The 18,929-nt window shown below is 38.5% G+C and overlaps 3 protein-coding genes across 13 annotated transcripts in view; 2 read left to right on the top strand and 1 right to left on the bottom strand.

The window, feature by feature from the left end:
* The window catches only part of P2RY14 (purinergic receptor P2Y14), a 52,397-nt gene extending 48,599 nt beyond the window's left edge, over positions 1-3,798 (top strand). For both annotated transcript variants that reach the window (XM_045812631.2, XM_045812640.2), the window contains exon 3: positions 1,629-3,798. In XM_045812631.2, the coding sequence (XP_045668587.1) occupies positions 1,652-2,674 (1,023 nt within the window). In that variant the 5' untranslated portion in view covers positions 1,629-1,651 and the 3' untranslated portion in view covers positions 2,675-3,798. The remainder of the gene's footprint in view (positions 1-1,628) is intronic.
* The window catches only part of MED12L (mediator complex subunit 12L), a 318,600-nt gene that overhangs the window by 197,123 nt on the left and 102,548 nt on the right, over positions 1-18,929 (bottom strand). The gene's annotated exons all lie outside the window — the stretch shown is intronic.
* GPR171 (G protein-coupled receptor 171) lies at positions 13,032-18,793 on the top strand. Its single transcript, XM_045812689.2, has 2 exons — positions 13,032-13,192; positions 17,159-18,793. Exon 2 carries the CDS (start codon positions 17,207-17,209, stop codon positions 18,164-18,166), a length of 960 nt encoding a protein of 319 aa, XP_045668645.1. The 5' UTR covers positions 13,032-13,192; positions 17,159-17,206; the 3' UTR covers positions 18,167-18,793.

Genomic DNA, 18,929 nt, shown 5'->3' with positions numbered 1-18,929 from the left:
AAAATTTCATGAAAATAAGAATATATTTTATTTAATGGAATATTTCTAAAATATTTCAATAACTAATCAATATTAAAAATACTGAGATATGGGCACCTGGGTGGCTCAGTTAGTTAAGCATCTGCCTTTGGCTTGGGTCATGATCCCAGGGTCCTGGGATGGAGCTCCACATCCACTGGGCTTTCTGCTGAGCGGGGAGTCTGCTTCTCCCTCTCCCTCTGCCTTCTTCTCCCTCTCCCTCTCCCTCTATCTGCTGCTCCCCCTGCTTGTGCTCTCTGTCAAATGAATGAATAAAATCTTTTAAAAAATAAAATATAATGGGGCGCCTGGGTGGCACAGCGGTTAAGCGTCTGCCTTCGGCTCAGGGCGTGATCCCGGCAATCTGGGATCGAGCCCCACATCAGGCTCTTCTGCTATGAGCCTGCTTCTTCCTCTCCCACTCCCCCTGCTTGTGTTCCCTCTCTCGCTGGCTGTCTCTATCTCTGTCAAATAAATAAAATCTTAAAAAAAATAAAATAAAATAAAATAAAATAAAATAAATAAATAAATAAATAAATAAATAAAATATAATAAAGTAAAAATACTGAGATATTTTACACTCCCTTTTGGGGGGGGGTACTAAGTCTGCGAGGTTACATTTACATCTCAATCTGGACTGGCCACATTATGTGCTCTATAGCCACAAATGGTTAGTGGCTACCATATTAGAGCAGATCTAGAATGTACTTCGCAATTTTCTGGAATTCTTAAAGTACATTTATCATGTACATTCATTTTCTGATTTCTACTTTATAAAAATAACACAAATCAGTCTTTCAATGGAAAAAAAAACACAATGGAAAAAATAACACAGAAAAACCCCATTTTGGAAGATATTCATAATCCCATACTCACAATACCAGCTACATTTGGAAGTATATGTTTATAAGACACTATCCTATGTCCAAAATATATGTAAGATAGGCTTTTAAAAAAAGTCTGTCAATAGCTCTTAAACTTAATACATTAAACAAAGTTCTGAATAAAATGAAAGAGATCCTCTGTTTTTACAGTTTTGTCACTTTTTGAGATGATATTTAAATGAGTACTTTCGGGGCACCTGGGTGGCTCAATCGGTTAGTGTCTGCCTTTGGCTCAGGTCACGATCTCAAGGCCCTGGATCGAGCTCCACGTTGGGCTCCCTGCTCAGTGGGGAGTCTGCTTCTCCCTCTCCCTCTGCTCCTCCCCTTCTGCTTGTGCTCTCTCTCAAGTAAGTAAATCAAATAGTTTAAAAATAATAAATAAATAAATGAGTACTTTCTAGAACTTGGGAATTTTAAAAGGAACTCTTACCATTTTTGGCAAACGTTGATCCCCTTACCTACAGTTCTCAGACTGTCCTGTTTCTCCCGTTTTTCTTTCCTGTCATCTGTCTACTCTATTCTTCCCTTTTCAAAAGGAAGGAAGACAGCAAGGGAGGGAGGACGGGAGGCAGAGAGGAGGGGGTCTCTAACTAATATGGAGCTAACACTCAATTTCAAGAACATGACAGGTTGGAATATACCCACTGGCCTTTGTTTTACTCTTCAACAAATTATTCATTAGACACCTAAGTGCCCTTTGAGTGAAACCTTGACGTTGCTTCCCAGGCCTCACCGCCAGAAGTTACAAAATGATCAATTCCACCACCGCACAGCCTCCAGAGGAGTCCTGCTCCCGGAACATCCTCATCACTCAGCAGATCATCCCTGTGCTGTACTTCGTGGTCTTCGTCGCGGGAACCCTGCTCAACGGCGTCTCTGGATGGATATTCTTCTACGTGGCCAGCTCCAAGAGTTTCATCATCTACCTTAAGAACATTGTCGTTGCCGACTTTCTGATGAGCCTGACCTTCCCCTTCAAGATTCTGGCGGATTCGGGGCTCGGGCCGCGGCAGATCAACGTGTTCGTGTGCCGGGTGTCGGCTGTGCTCTTCTACGTCAACATGTACGTCAGCATCGTGTTCTTCGGGCTCATCAGTTTTGACAGGTACTATAAAATTGTCAAGCCTCTTTCCACGTCTTTCATCCATTCAGCGAATCACAGCAAACTCCTGTCAGTGATGGTCTGGATGCTCATGCTCCTCCTGGCCGTCCCCAACATCATCCTGACCAACCAGAATGCCACAGACGGGAAGGGGACGCATATAAAATGTGTGCAACTGAAAAATGAACTGGGACTCAAGTGGCACAAAGCATCCAACTACATCTTTGTGGGCATCTTCTGGACTGTGTTTTTTCTGTTGGTCATCTTCTACACTGCGATCACAAGGAAAATCTTCAAGTCCCACCTGAAGTCCAGAAGGAATTCCATCTCAGTCAAGAAGAAATCTAGCCGCAACATATTCAGCATCGTGTTTGTGTTTTTTGTCTGTTTTGTCCCTTACCACATTGCCAGAATCCCCTACACGAAGAGCCAAACAGAAGCTCATTACAGCTGCCAGTCAAAAGAAATTCTGCTCTATGTAAAAGAATTCACTCTGCTACTGTCGGCTGCAAACGTATGCCTAGATCCTATTATTTATTTCTTTCTATGCCAGCCATTTAGAGAAATCTTATGTAAGAAACTGCACATCCCATTAAAAGCTCAGCATGACTCAGAAACTTCCAAAACCAAAAGAGGAAATGCAACGCATGAAAGCACAGACACTCTGTGAATTCCCACTTCCTTTCAAACAAAATCCGTGTACACTACACTGCAATCTTCAGTTACATAAGACTAAATAAGAAACATGTCCATGCTAATAAGTATCATCTCTAGGCATTACAATCCAATTTAGTATAATAAAAACAAACTATATGTTGCCCTGCTTTTTTATAACATCAGAGAAACAAGTAATACATGCATTACTCCATTTTATTCCATCAAAACAGAAGATTTAAATCACTAGCCTGGTCAGTTAATGAAGAAATTTAAATAGCATAAGGAAAATAGGAAGCAATAAAGGTAATTCACTGGGGCGTCTTCCGTCTCTAAATACAAGGATTAAGTTATGTGATTTTTTTTTCAACAGGGTCACTAAAGATCAACTTAAAAGCAAGCACAATTTAATAAAGAATTAGAGACCTGTTTGTAGTGAAAAAGTCAAGTGTTTTCTGATTTGAAGATAAGCAGACACCAAGAAAATTACTTAAATCCCCTACTGATTTATCTCATGGCATTTCAAAGGAAAGTTGATAGAAATTTTCTTCACAGAGAAAATACAGTATTTCTTTTCTGATAGCATTGTGAGGATAAAATAAGATACATTTTAAATATGTTTTATATGAAGACTTATTAAGCCCCTAAATGAGCCTACAGCTCTGGTGTTAAAATATTTTTAAGTGGACTCTATTGAAGGAAGCTGGATATTGGTAAGTGTTGCTGGCAACTTCCCCTGTTCAATGGTATTAGGGAAAAAATATGTGACTGGGACAAAGACACACACACATACACAGCATGTACATACACACATCTAGGGGCAGGGGAAGCAGTTTCCCTAGAAAACAACTGGACTTTGAAAAAAAGAAAATCTAAGATTTACAATTATGAGTAAATAATTACACATAAAATGAAAATTTACATATCACATTTTCTGAAAAAGCAGTTGAATTTAAAATGTGCAGATTAGGATATGCTTGCTGGCTTGTGAGCTATCAAAACTAAATTATTTCTCTGCTATTAACTGGCTAGAAGATAACCAGGTCATCTTCTAAGTGTTCTTCTCGAACATTTTTGTAAGTCATGTGTATACACTTTTTTCCCTTACTGTATATATACAAATAAAGAAATTATTTTCAATAGTGTTCGGTTTTTCTTTCTTAAAAATCAAGGTAGGAAAAAATAATGCCAAATTTCTTCACAGTCATGACGTGGGTGGTTTCTTTAATATGCTAATTATGCATAAAGGAAGGAAGACAGTTGCCTAGAGTACTCAAAATTTTTATTTGCCACAGACTTTCCAAAATAAGTATTTCACATGCTCTGGCGCCTCATCAGATTTTAGGAAAAACTCAGAAAATACACCTTAAATTGAAGAAGAGCTGGAAAGGTATTCACTCTTTGTGTCCAACTTCCACATTCATAAAAACTCCCTGCTCCCATCTCTGGGTCAAGTGTCCTCTCAAAAAGAAACAAACCACCAACCTATGACAAACATGCTTGGCAAAACTAAACTTGCCATATATGTTTGGCTAAATACATTTGCAAAAGAAATTGGCTGTGCTTATTCTTCACAATTCTCCCTCGCCAGAATAAATGACTAAATACTGGTGTTTTACATGCACCCCGCCCCCACTGGGCCACAGGGAAAAAATGAAAAGAAAAAAGAAAATGAGAAGCACCAAATAATGTCTTTGTAACCACTGCACTAAAGCACATGGGTAATGTGGAAATCAAGATTTTCCAGGAAACCACATGCAAGCCAGGTAGGAATACTGGGAAGCAACAGCTAATGAGCGCTTACTGCTTAACAGGTCCAGAACTACAACAAAAAAACATAGTAGAGCAATGGATCAATCCCGAAACTTCCCTGAGATGACCAGTGCTACTTTTTTAAATTATGTCATAGAATAATTTCTGTAGCTAGTTTACTGTAACATATATGCACCTCTGAGAAGGTAAAATAACAAACATATTGTAGAAGCAGTGCGATGCAACAGCTTGAGTATTTTAAAAAGTGACACATGGGAAAGGAAAGCCACATGTTGTTAAAGTGGTTTTTCTGTGGGGATGTCCTGTCATGAAAAGATGATTTGCATGCCACTGGTGTCTTGCAGAGAATTGGTGAGCACAAGGTAGTAGCAGCGTTTTACCGTTGAAGACCACACCACACCAGTTCTCTCCCAACCCCACCTCACACAAACCTCACGGTGCGGTTTACCCAAAAGGAAATCTCATATCACTCTGGGGGGATGGTCTGATGTCACAGTTATTTTCTGTATTAATAAAGATACTTTTTCTTCTTCTTCTTCTTCTTCTTCTTGTCCAGAGTCAAAAGATAGAAATAGCAGCAATGGGATTAAGGACAGAATAGAGAGCTAATGGCATATACTTTACTAACATCATCAAGTAGAAACAAAACTTAGTATAAGGGTGTTTTCTAGAATTTCTGGATCAGTCTTCTAGGTGAAGCCAATGTATCAGAATTAATTTGTAGGTGACAAAAAAATACATCTAAAATTGGACTTCTGCAATAAAAAGAGATTTACTGGCTAACAGACCTAAATGCCCATAGTTGTGGGTATGGCTTAATTTAAGGGCTGATAGAGGGCCTCAGCTGATGTAACTAAAGCTGGATTTTTACCATTTTTGCAGCCATCTTCCATGGTATTAGTTTCAACTCAAAGGACCCGTGGGCTCTTTTTTTATGGCAGCAAAATGAAAGCAGCACTTCTAGACCTTAAACCTCCACAGTCAGTCCTCCAGAGAATTTCTTCAGAAACCTGGGACTTGGCTCTCATTGGGTCATACTGGCTCATTTTCCATCCCAACCCAAGGCCAGTGGAATCAGACATGCTGGTTGTCAATTATGGCCGGACCCTGATATTAGAGGCAGGGTGGGCACTGTGATAACCCTATGGACAAGAACTGGGGCAAGCGAATTTCGCAAAGGAAAAGCCTCACTTTTACTGCTGGGAAAACAGAGTCCAGAGGCTGAGGAGATAACCACCGTATGAGCACCACTGGTAGCAGGCAACCTTCTGTAAACAACCACTGTAAGATTCATGCATCTCAGTGGGCAGGTTTCATGTGTAATCTTAGATGATTATGATCTTTGTTTCTTGATTCTTATCACAGATGTTTCTTTTATAAAAAAACAAACAAACAAAAAATGCTTCAGAGTATTTCCGTATAGGTAGCTGAGTCAATTACGCATCAAAATGGAATCATGGTTTGTTAAAATATAAGAATTCCTATTAATGGGGGATTTTTAGTCATGGCCAAGAGCCACTTTTGAACACCTTTCTATTAGATTTCTGCAGTCCACATATTGCAAAGCAGCCAGTGGCATATCGTCTTCTAGCCACAGATGTATTTTCTTTTAATTGCTGCCTCAACAAATAAAAACATGGGGAAACAACTGGCTGCAGCTAAGGGCCCACTGGCCTCTCTTGGTGAGACAGAAGCTCTCAACTCACTATCATCCCCAGCTTCCCTTGTTTTCTATTGTTTCTTACAACTGTGTGTATCGTGTCTTCTTTTCCACCATAGGCACCTGAGTTTATGAGCCACCCTGGGCACCCTAAGCACTTGAGGACTTGCATGACAGCATTCTCTACAGAAGGACCTGGAAAATGTTCCCTGTTACCTAGGTGCACTCCAAAGCAGTTTCAGGGTTGGCAGAAAATATAAGAAGCTACTCCATTTCTATCTCTCCCACCTGCGAAGAAGTTGGAGTACAAGCATGAAAAGAGGTGTTACAGGCCCATCTCAACAACAATGAGAATATATGAAAAGTATTTTCAATGATAAAGACTACTTGATATTTTTTGAATGTGCTCATTGCATAAGTCTGACTTCTCTCATGGTCACAGTTAAGATCTCTGTGACCCATCTCAACCCAATTCCCAAACATTGTTACCTTCAGTGCTGTGGGGACCTAAAATATAAGACTCTGGACCCAGAATCATCTTGCTCTACTTTCAACCTCCAGATGTCACCAGCTCCAGTCCACATGGTGTCAGTACGTCAGGCGAAGCCCAGAGGTATACTACTTCCTGCTTCCCTCCCAAATCCCAGGTCACTGGTATAACTGCTAAATCTTCCCCCAAAGTGCATGATAAAGTCCTAAGGGCTTACTTTCCTATCAGTCCATCTCCCAACATAAAAGGCCACGGAAATGTGGCTCTCATCATCTCCATACAATACTTCACACTACTTAATTTGATAATCCCTAAAGATTCTCTACATTTAACTAGGAGTTTTTTCAAGCTGTTATTTACATTCTACTTTTTACACCATAGCTTTCTGAAGGAACACTAGCTCTCTCCAATATTTACTGACTAAAATGAGAAGTTAATCTTCATTTTGTTTGTAAATTAACCACCAATTTCAACTCCATATTAAATTCACTTTCTAGTTATTAAAAAAAAAAATGCCAGTACTAAAAAAAAAAAAAAAAAAATTTCAATGCCATGACCAAACGTATTTTCTTATCTGGTTGATACTATGAAAGTAGTTAGGTAAATAAAAAGGAAAATGTTATTTTTTTAATAGGAAAACCAGGACTTCTACCAATGCTATTTAAAATAAGAGCTCCGGGGCGCCTGGGTGGCACAGTGGTTAAGCGTCTGCCTTCGGCTCAAGGCGTGATCCCGGCGTTCTGGGATCGAGCCCCACATCAGGCTCCTCCGCTATGAGCCTGCTTCTTCCTCTCCCACTCCCCCTGCTTGTGTTCCCTCTCTCGCTGGCTGTCTCTATCTCTGTTAAATAAATAAAATCTTTAAAAAATAAAATAAAAAAAAATAAGAGCTCCTTAAGTGTTTATAAAGTTACATTCAGAATGCCGTCATTATTGCACAGCGAAAAAAATCATCAACAAAACCAAAGACAATCTACTGAACGGGAGAAGATTTTTGCAAACAATATAACCAAAAAGGAATTAGTACCCAAAATATATAAAGAGCTTATAAAACTCAAAGCTAGGAAAACAAAAATAGTATGATCCAAAAATGAGGAGAGGACTGAACAGACATTTTTCCAAAGAAGAACTACAGATGGCCAACAGACACATGCTCAACATGAGGAAAACATCATCAGGGAAATGCAAATCAAAACCACAATAACATATCACCCTACACCAGTCAGAATGGCTAGTGTCAAAAAGACAAGAAATAACAAGTGTTGGCAAAGACATGGAGAAAAAGGAACCCTCGTGCACTATTGGTGGCAACGTAAACTGGTGCAGCCAAACCGTGGAAAAAAGTACAGAAGTTCCTTAGAAAATTAAAAATAAAGAGAGGCACCTTCGTGGCTCAGTCGGTTAAGCGTCCAACTCTTCCTTTTGCCTCAGGTCATGATCTCAGGGTCATGGATTGAGTCCCACGCAAGACCCTCTCCCTCTAGCCCTCCCCCCATGCTCGCTCTCTCTCAAATAAATAAATCTTTAAAAAAAAGGAAAAACAGAAATACCATATGATCCAGTAATTCCAGTACTGGGCACTTACTCAAAGAAAATGAAAGCACTAATTTGAAAAGGCATATGCACCCTATGTTTACTGCAGCATTACTTACAATAGCCAAGATATGAAAACAATTAAGTGTACATCCATAGATGAATGGATAAAGAAGAAGTGGTGCATATCTACAATGGAATATTACTCAGCCATAGAAAAGAATGAGATCTTGCCATTTGCAACACCATGTATGGATCTAGGGAGTATTAAGCTAAGTGAAATAAGTCAGACAAAAAGACAAATACCGTATGATCTCACTTATATATGGAATCCAAAAAACAAATGAATACACAAACAAAAGCAGAAGCAGAATGTCCTGATTATGCCTGACAAAGCACTAAGGAATATTTACTATTTAAAAGAGAAGGAATAAAATAAAAAGCAATCTATGCTTTATCAAATAATGAGGTAGCACTAAAAACATAGTAAGCCAATACTCAAACTCACCTTTCTACCGGTCAAACTGGATTCTCTCCTCAGACTTCTCTTGCCAGGACTGAAACTGAAGTCTATGCCCCTCCCAGCCGTAAATCATAGCCCCATACATACCATATTTCTGCAATGGTTCCCAGCACCCATCCTTTCCCATCTAATTTCAGCTCCTCATTGCTTCTCACTCAAAATGACCGCACCATAATATTCCCCCTACCTGGTTTCTTGTCTTCTGCTTTCTCCCCTAACACTACGGAATCCAACGTCCACAGATTTACTGAGTACTGAGCCCTCCAGGGTTAGTAAACCATCTAAGATTGACTAAAGTGATCTAAGATTTGGTCTCAGCCTTTTCTTCATGCAGATTCTGCTCAGATACTCCAAGCACCCAGACTGCCTGAGAATCACCAAACACTCCCCACATCTCAGTCATCTGCATCATCCCCCATACCTGACTCCATTCCCTCCCTCCACAGAAGCATCTCTTCACCGTACCTCAGCCAGAGGACTATACTTCCTGGATTTCCACCAGTTCTAACAGTGTCATTGCAGGGTCCACAGATCCCTTATCACCCCCTCTATACCGTAACCTTCTAAACATAGCAAAAATATTCTCTAGCATGGGAGCCAGGGGGACAGCCCCCAGTCAATACACATTTGTTAGAATTTTCCTTAAGTACTTGATCAAAAAACAAAGACTCACAACATGGCAAGGGATAGGGCGAATTTCTCCAGAGAACCTTCTCCTGGAAGATAACAACAGAGTTTGTAAAATGTATTCTGAGCTTTGAAAATGTGTTATTCACAACTTCTTAAGAAACAGGCCATAACCACTCAAGGGGGAAAAAATGAACTTCGGTGACTAAAAAGAAACAAGATAACCTTTAAAAGTTCTTTCTTAGGGATTTTCCCTTATTAATTATTTCATATCCACCAATCAAATAGCACATTCAGACCTCACAACTGAAAGGTAAAATGAACTGTATGTTGACCCAGTAACACTGTACAGTCAATAAAAAGGCAGAAAACCAAAAGGACAAGCAAGGGGAATGAATATACTCAGCCACTCTTATAATTGAGTTCACATTCCAAGAATATGCAAAACACTTTTGCCTTCAAAATATTTCCAACTTATACTCTCTGTTTCATTAAAAAGGGAAAACCGAGACAGTGTTTAAGTAAATGCAGAAACAGCAACACCCCGGAAGCCCTGTTGTCTGTCTATGCCTCACTTAAAAAGTACTCTTGCCTAATCACATCTGTCGCTCTCAGATTTGAAGCTGCCAATCTCAGTGAGAGTCAGGGGAAAAAGTCTTTGGACTAATCCAGGTGGGCAAGGGGATGACGTGCTTTAAAAAAATTTTCAAAATGTGAACCTAAAGCACAGTGGTTCCAGAGAGAAGGCAGACCGAGAGCCGCACACGCACTACGGCAGAAATGTCCTGATCACCAGCATTTCTTAACCAAGGAATAGCCCCCTACCCAAAGATCATAAAAAAGCTTCAGGATGCAAACTATTTTGAGTTGAGGGCATCCTGAGCAGCAAACTCCAGGAAAAGAGTGGGCACAGCAGCATACCATTCCCACCGCTCAGTGGTCCTGGAATTCAAACTAAGGGGGCAGGAGGGCAGGGGGTGGCTGCATGGACCTGCTGGCCTCCTTTGTAACCACTGTTTCCACCCAACATTTTCATTTTAAGAAGCATAATGAAGTGCTGGGTCACTGGAGTCTAACTGTGCAGCTTTGGACAAGGCCTGAGTTTCCCCATCTGTCAAGAGTGGGCTTTCCTAATGTATCATGGATTTTCTTAAAGAAAATTAAGTTCTCAGACCCATGTCTGGCTGTGGCAGTGGCTACCTACCCCAATATTCATTTTCCCATTCCTTGTTAGCTCCAAAGGACTACTATGCTACGTTTAGAAAACAAATTTTACAAATGTTAAACATAAAAATGACATTCCTACTGAAATACTGTTTGGTATTTGTGTTCAATAAAATCAAAAGCATGATTTGTGTGCATAACAGTAAGATTTTCTTTGACAATTCATGGGGCAATTTTGCTCTTTCAGTTTTTATTTAAAACAAAATATCCATTAAAGTAACTAGCACGTCATTTCTTAAAAAGTATTGCCATGACCAAGGTCAGGGAAAAATAACTTCACCTCACTTCTTCCCACTTGGGTTTCTAAAATACTGGGTTAGTGATGATATGTAAGTTCCCAGAACACTAACAAAATACACTCTGAAAAACATTCGTCCTTAATGAAACAGATAAAGAAGTGACTTCTGGAAATTTCAAATGGAACTTGTGTTAAAAACAAAACAGGGATGGTAGCCCCCAAAAAAGCATATTTCCACCTGAATAAACTTCCACAGAGTATCAGATTGCCTCAAGGTCATTCTCATAAGGAAGAACATGGTTTAGTTTCACTATTAAAAGATGGGTTTCTCACCATTCCAAAAAGGAAGTGGAAAACTGAGAACTAGGGTCCTTCAGCTCTTTTCTATCTGGCAATCCAGACAAAAAAACTGTGGCTACAGACTTTTAAGAACAGTTGAATATACTTCTTAATTCTGTCTGGGTATAACCCCACCAAAGTGAACAGGGAAGTAAACATATAGATATGCCTACCTAAAAAAAGAAAAAAGAAACTTTACTACCCAAAATCTTTCGTTCCAGTTTTCCTGCATACCACGTTAGAACCACTCACCACTCCACCGACAGCCAGCTCTGTCTCACCAAATCCTCTGCATCCCAGCCTCTCTGTTCCCCACTGCATATAAACCCCGAGCATCACTGCTCACTTACTTGACAAGCTGCAAGCATGTCTTTTCTGAAGTGTATTTTTCATTGAGTCCTATTTCCAACAACGCACACAAATTCTTTCCTAGCACTGTTACGATGAGAGTTGACATTGGTTCTTAACCAAAAACCAAATACAAAGTTTAAGATTTGGGTTTTTCATCTAATTTGTAAGTGAATATATGTAAAAAGTCGTCTTCTGCAGCATGGTGATAATAATAGCATTAATAATTACTATTCATATTCACTATTGGTACTATTACTACATGAATTTGGGAGAACACCAGAATACGCGAAACAAATGGCCACTATCATCATAAGCATCCTTACATTGTTTTGGGGGTTTTTTTTCCCTAAAGTTCCCTTAAACTCTCCCTAAATTCCCTTTAGCTTGACATCTCATTTTTGAGAGATTTTTCTTTTTAAAAGCGAATACCAAAAGGATTCATTTTGGATTCTCGAGAAGTTTTTTGTTGTTGTTATTGTTATTGTTGTTATTTTCATCGGGAAGATTGACTAAGAATTACTAAGAGAAAGGGACACAAAACCAAAGCACCTACCAAACCAATGAAGCAACACTAGAAATCAGACCCTAACTGACCAAGAAATGGTTTTGCACTTAACAAATCAATCTTGGACCAGCAGACTTATGACTCCAGAAAATATGGTTGAGACATGAGTTCATATCCTCTTTTATAAAAGCTACACTTATTCAAGAAAGATAACCTAACAAGGCCAATCGACCACGTGGATGAGATACAGTGACTTTTTATTAGGTCCCTCACCATGCTGAGCTCCATTTAGACGCTCAGTAAACATGTGCTCACCACAGGCAGAATGATCATTTATCCCAACAATTTAAATACACAGGAGGGTCCCTTTACATACAATCTATTTATTACTAAATACCAGGCTCAGTTCATTAAGCTATTTGGGCCAAACTGACAAATGCTCATGGCAGGTCTATTCTTGTTAAGAGAAAGAGATCTGATATATCCTTGAAAGAAAAAATTACAACTATATAACAGTAAGCACAATATAACATTTTAAGTGGGTGTGCATATACATTGAAAAATTTTAAAATCTGTGCTGAAATTTGTGCCAATTTATGTACCAAAACCATTAACAATAATTTATCTCTGTGCATATAATTTCCTCTTCTACTTCCAGATTTTTCCACAATGAACAAAAAAGAATAAAGATAAATAAAACATGAACTTTACCAGACTATGTTAAATAACATCTTTTTTTATTAATAGAGGTCTCAACAAAACCCAAACTGCAACAACTGTTTTAGTTATAACTTCAAAAGGCTGATGAGGTTAAATTATACTCTAATAGCATTTTGGATGTATACTAAAGAAATTTTGCTTAAAAACCTAATATATTTAACTCATAACCCCTTTCAAGGCATAAAAAGTGATGTTCTCTAAAATCACTATGATGGAAAACATATCTTGGATGCTTTAAAAAAAAAATGCTAGGCACTACAACGGACAATAAAAATCTTTCCTCTAAAAGAATACAGAAACACACAAAAGAAAGCACACACCAAACTGAACCTCTCGGGGAGACTTTCAGACAGTTAAACTATTTACAAACCACAGTTTCATCTACGTCAATATGCAACACTTTAAAACCACACGAAAAGGAAAGGAAATTTTTAGTACAGCCAACCTTCGTGCGATGGAGCTGCTCGTGCTCCTGCTGAGGCCAGACGGCCAGCTCAAGCTTCTCTGAGGACCTGCAGCGAGCCCGCGGCGGCTCGGAGAATATACCCCCAGGTAGGCCTTTTTAAATACTTGATATACTCAAATATCTTTCCATCTAAGGGGAAGCTAGGATGTTCAATGTTTAAAACATGTTAAGTTGGAAATGCCAAGTGTAATAAGGCTGCTGTGTGTGAGGGCAACGTTACTAAACTCTAAACAGATTCTTGCTATGAACTGCACTATAATTTTCTTCTATCTGATGACCCCAAGCATTCCTCTCAAAAAAAAATTTTTAATTTATACAAGACTGAATACTTACTTACAGGTGAGCGTAACTATTCAGTAAACTCAATTTTATAACATGGATAAACGCCATGTTGTAGGTCTTTACAACAGGGCACAACAGATCTTGAAATGTCTTCCTCCACAAAAACTATGATAGGTAATTTCAAGAACATTCTATTGTGACTTTCATTTTTAAAAAAAAATCTAATAAGTGTATTCATTTTCTAAGCAATGGGCACTCTACCCCAAGCAAAGGAGACACTTGAAATCTCGTCTTGATTTCTGCCGTAGCACCTCAAATTTCCACAGGCTACATAATTGGTTGACAAAACATCTATCAAGCACTTGGTTTTCAAATTTGTGACAGAGAACACAAAATGCTATTAGAGTATAATTTAACCTCTAATCAACATACCAAAAATTTTAAATGAAGAGATTTGTTTTTCACTGCAATCTAGACTAAGGTTCATGAAAAGCCAGGGCAAGGCACTACAGGAATCTCGAGCATCAGATAGTTATGCTATAATTATTTTTAAATAAATTACCCATAAGTGGTATGTATGGCCAGTTCTAGTTAGAGAATATTAATTATTAATTGATCAAAACAATTTTCTAACCCTCTTTACCACATATCCCTCTATACAATGAGACTTTACTGTATGATTGTATGAGCAATAGGATCACTTTAAAAAACTTAGTACTATGTTAACAATTATCATATAGCGTTTGAAATACAAAAGCATAACCTAAAATCCTAGCACCTGGTAAAGAAACAATGCACTAAGGTGGGAGATGGAGATGAGGATCAATTTATACCAACACTAGTTTTTGACCTAGAGAAGAAAAGGGTGGTCAGAACGCCAAGGTTCAAATAAACGGTTACTATCCAAAAAACAGAGTCCTAAGAAGTCAGTGAAGCCTAGAGCAGACTTCAGACACGAAGAGCTTATTCTAGGCATTTTAAGATAGGAAGGATTTGGATGTAGGAAGGATAAGGGCAGAAAGTCTAGAAAACGATCAACAGGGTCCAATTCTTGCCTGCTCTTACAAGCTGGAAAACCTTGAGCAACATCCAAGTGCCAGACCTCAGTCTCCTCAACTGATCTGAGACTTGGACTAGATGCTATCAGTAAAGGCTACCTCCATCCTTAAAGTCCTATGATTCCCCAAATTTTATCACCACCAAGAATACAAAGGCAGGAAGGAGCAGTTCACAGCAGAGTATAGATACAACCAATCTAGGGAACTGGGATAAAGAGAGTACGGACAGTTTGCAGCAACTAGGTCATGGGAACTTTGAAAGTAAGGGAGATTCAGATTTAAAAGACAGAACCTAGGTCTGGTTTTTAAAAATATATATATGATAAAAGGAAACACCAAAATACTTGAAATCTGAACTTCTCTCATTAGTATTTAGGGGAAAAGTTAAGAACTAATATTTTCTTTCTGCTCTTTCACATGAAAATTGCCGAGAATATAGTTCCTGCCACATAGTAAGCACTTAGTAAGGCTGGCTGTTATAATAATAGTTATTATCATCGCCATCACCATGATTATTACTATTACTGAGACAGAGTTCTAGAGTGGTTTTGAACATAGCTTCTGAGATCAGACTGTCTGAGTTGGAATCTTGGCTCTATAATTTACAACTATATAACCTTGGGTGTTACTGAATCTCATTGTGCCACAGTTTTCTCATTTGTAAAGTAGGGATAATAACACCTATGGGATAGGAATGATGAAAGGCTAAATAAGTACATGTAAAGTACTTAGCACAGTGCCAGACACAAAGTAAGTACTCAATTATTTTCATTGAGTTTACTGCAGAATGAATTACGCATAAACCCTAAAGTCCTAACCTCAAATCAGGAAAGAGAAAGGATATGTACCCTTTTAAATGACACTTTATAAAGTTTTATGTAGATCTGCCTTATCAATCTGCTTATATTGTTTCATCCCAAGGTGTATATACTAAATAACCAGGAGAATTAAGGATCAGAAAGGCTTCAAAAGGTTTTTTTTCCCCCTGTTGTTGTTTTACTTTTAAAGGGAGGTTTCAGAAAATGGGCTTATTCGGCCTTCTTAGCCACTATAATTAAGATTTGCTTTTTCTTTTTTTTTTTTTAAGATTTATTTATTTTGGAGAGATAGAGACGGGGGAACACAGGTGGGGAGAGGGGCAGAGACCCTAAGATCATGACCTGAGCCAAAAGCTCAACCGACTGAGCCACCCAGTCACCCAGATTCACTGTTTTTAAGAAGTTGTGTATCAGGTTTTTTCCTACTAAAACACAAAATCTTCTGGTCTTTAATACAAAAGGAAGGTGTTTAAGATGCGCGAGGAGGGTGCACACCAAGAAGCAGCACCAGGAAGATATATCTGTGGCCCTAAGTGCAAAGTTTGGACCAGGTCAAAGAGAGTAAATGAACCCTAACTGGTTGAACTTACACTTACGTTCCAGATTTGGAGGGAACATGACAAGATTTTGTCATTATCAGTGTCAATAACAATGGTTCTATGGATATGTCTTTTACTTTTGGGCTTAGCTGCCTCAAAACCTACAGTGAAAGGAAACAAGTAGTAGAGTTAGATGTTTTCATACTAACATACCTGAGCTTCTCTCTGAGAATTTTTTAACCAATGATCATATATTCTTGTTCTAGAAGCCTTTAAAATACATTTGTGGTCAAATTTCTCAAAAACACTGACACAGAAACATCTATACAAGCACTGTTTACCAGAAATAGAAAACAAACCACAGAGGTACTTTAAAATTATCCAGTAGCTGGATTTGAAAAAGCAGAAACAGGAGAAATTAATTTTAATCATATATTTAACCTAATATCAGAAATATCACTTCAACATATGCTGAATATAAAAAATATGGAGACATTTTACTAATTGTACTATTTGTACAAAATAGTGTACTTTTACTACTTGTATTATTTTTTATAATATTTCTGAGAAGATCTTTAAAAACTGGTGTGTATTTTGCATTTACAGCCTATGTCAGTTTGGGCTGGCCACATTTCAAGCGCTCAGTAGTCACATGTGGCCACATACTGGACATCACAGGCCTAGGTACTGGGGAATGGGAGTGAGGGAAAAGAAGGAATAAGCACCAATTCAAGCCAGATTCTAACCCTTCAACTCTTCCTGCTAAACAAAAAAATGAAATGCAGTGTGGATTGTGAACACGTTCTGGTAGATGACAAAATGAAGGGCCTACTTTTAAAATAACTCCCTCTAAATTTCAGGACAACTTCCTGTCACCCGTTACCTCCCCTCTCAGCCTAGGTTCCTCCAGAATGAGGAGCTGTTGTCAATCTATGAAAACAGCAAGCCAGGAAGCCTCACTGAAACCTCTTCACGCTCGGCCACAACCAAACCATTTTACCCTCATTTCCTCTCTGTCTGTTTCTCAGAATTTCAGTTCACTTATCCTCTGCAAACTAACTTCCAACCCAAGTGGTAACGAAAAAGCTATCAGAATGCTAAAGTGTGATGTCGAAAATATCCATTCTAGAAGCAAACCTGTATGGGATTTCCCAAAATCGTGAAATCAGACCATGGAAAACCCAGGCCTCCTCACAATCTATGATGTTCCCATCAGTTCCCACCATCTGTTCACCAATAAAATTCTAAGAATTAGAAAAATGTGACCCAGGCGTTGTGAGTACAGATGTTTTTGAAGAAAATCATTTTTAATTTTAATTACTAACCTCCCTCCCCCACCCCCTTTTTTTAAACAGATTCTTTGGATTTTATTTTGGACAGAGTCATCCTCACTTTCCCTCAAGATGACAAACAGTTCAATCTTCTGCCCAGTTTACACAGATCTGGAGCCATTCACATATTTTTTTTATTTAGTTTTCCTTGTTGGAATTATTGGAAGTGGTTTTGCAACCTGGGCTTTCATACAGAGCAACACAAATCGCAGGTGCGTAAGCATATATTTAATTAATTTGCTTACGGCTGATTTCCTGCTGACTCTAGCATTACCAGTGAAAATCGTTGTGGACTTGGGCGTGGCACCCTGGAAGCTGAAGATATTCCACTGCCAAGTGACAGCCTGCCTCATCTACATCAATATGTACTTATCAATTATCTTCTTAGCATTTGTCAGCATTGATCGCTGTCTTCAGTTGACATACAGCTCCAAGATTTATCGGATACAAGAACCTGGATTTGCCAAAATGATATCGACCGTGGTGTGGCTAATGGTCCTTCTTATAACGGTGCCCAACATGATAATTCCCATCAAAGACATCGAGGAGAAGCCAAATGTGGGATGCATGGAATTCAAAAGGGAGTTTGGCAGAAATTGGCATTTGCTGACAAATTTCATATGTGTAGCAATATTTTTAAATTTCTCAGCCATCATTTTAATATCTAACTGCCTTGTAATTCGACAACTCTACAGAAACAAAGATAATGAAAATTATCCATATGTGAAAAAAGCCCTCATCAACATACTTTTAGTGACTACAGGCTACATCATATGTTTTGTTCCGTATCACATTGTCCGAATCCCATACACCCTGAGCCAGACAGAGGTAATATCTGATTGCCCGACCAGGATTTCACTCTTCAAAGCCAAAGAGGCTACACTGCTCCTTGCTGTGTCGAACCTGTGTTTTGATCCTATCTTGTACTATCATCTCTCAAAAGCATTCCGCTTAAAAGTCAACATGACTTTTGCTTCACAGAAGGAGACCAAGGCTCCAAAAGAAAAATCAAATGGTGAAAACAGTGCATAAAATATGGGATTTTTCATGCTATCACTTCCTCCCTCAATGGACAATAAGCACTGGGAAAAAGAGAAAAGAGACTAAGTAAAAGACAGCTAGCATATGTGGCCTGGTTTACTGAGAAACTGTTTCAAAATACTATAAGTACTCTTGTGGTTGTTAATGATCCTTTATCCAAATATTTGTACAAAAAAACTAAAAGATGCTGTTGGACCAACGTAAAACCTTGCATTATCCTTGAAATCTAAAGGAGTTTTATGACAGACTCAGAGGCATTCATGAAGTATTCATTTAAATACCAGGAACTGACTTCTTGATAGAAATATGCAAAATAATCTCCATGTAAGGTGCCAGAAAGCCCTTAAGCAACACAATTTAAATAAAACCATTTAGATCGTACCAAAAAAAGTCCAGCTGATTTTTAGGTGAAACCACCTGTGCCTGGTTTATTTTTAATCTATCATTTCAAAGATGGTAACCTTTTAGCTCACCACTCCGATTTTTAATATCTAATTGGTTTGTAACACAGGAACTAAGACTGTTTACTTCTAAAAAGGCTTGGAAATACATGGGTAGTTTTTAATGTCCTTTATACACTTCTATCAGTAGGTTATAAATAAAGACTTTCTACTCTAATGACAAATCCAGTGATGTCTTTTTTTGTAGTAACATGAAATAGACCCTACAACATTTTCAAGCAAGTTGTTAAACTATACTGACTGCTGAAACTACTGTTTTGGAACTAGAAACTCACATCAAAGGTATGGAAAAA

This window comes from Ursus americanus, chromosome 20, assembly GCF_024610735.1.
Source record: "Ursus americanus isolate L20-20 chromosome 20, mUrsAme1.1.p, whole genome shotgun sequence".
Taxonomy (NCBI): Eukaryota; Metazoa; Chordata; class Mammalia; order Carnivora; family Ursidae; genus Ursus; species Ursus americanus.
This window is presented reverse-complemented; position numbering and strand designations above follow the sequence as displayed.

Coding starts and splice junctions, on each gene's coding strand:
- GPR171 (XM_045812689.2), top strand. CDS start 17,207: ATGACAAACAGTTCAATCTTCTGCCCAGTTTACACAGATCTGGAGCCA.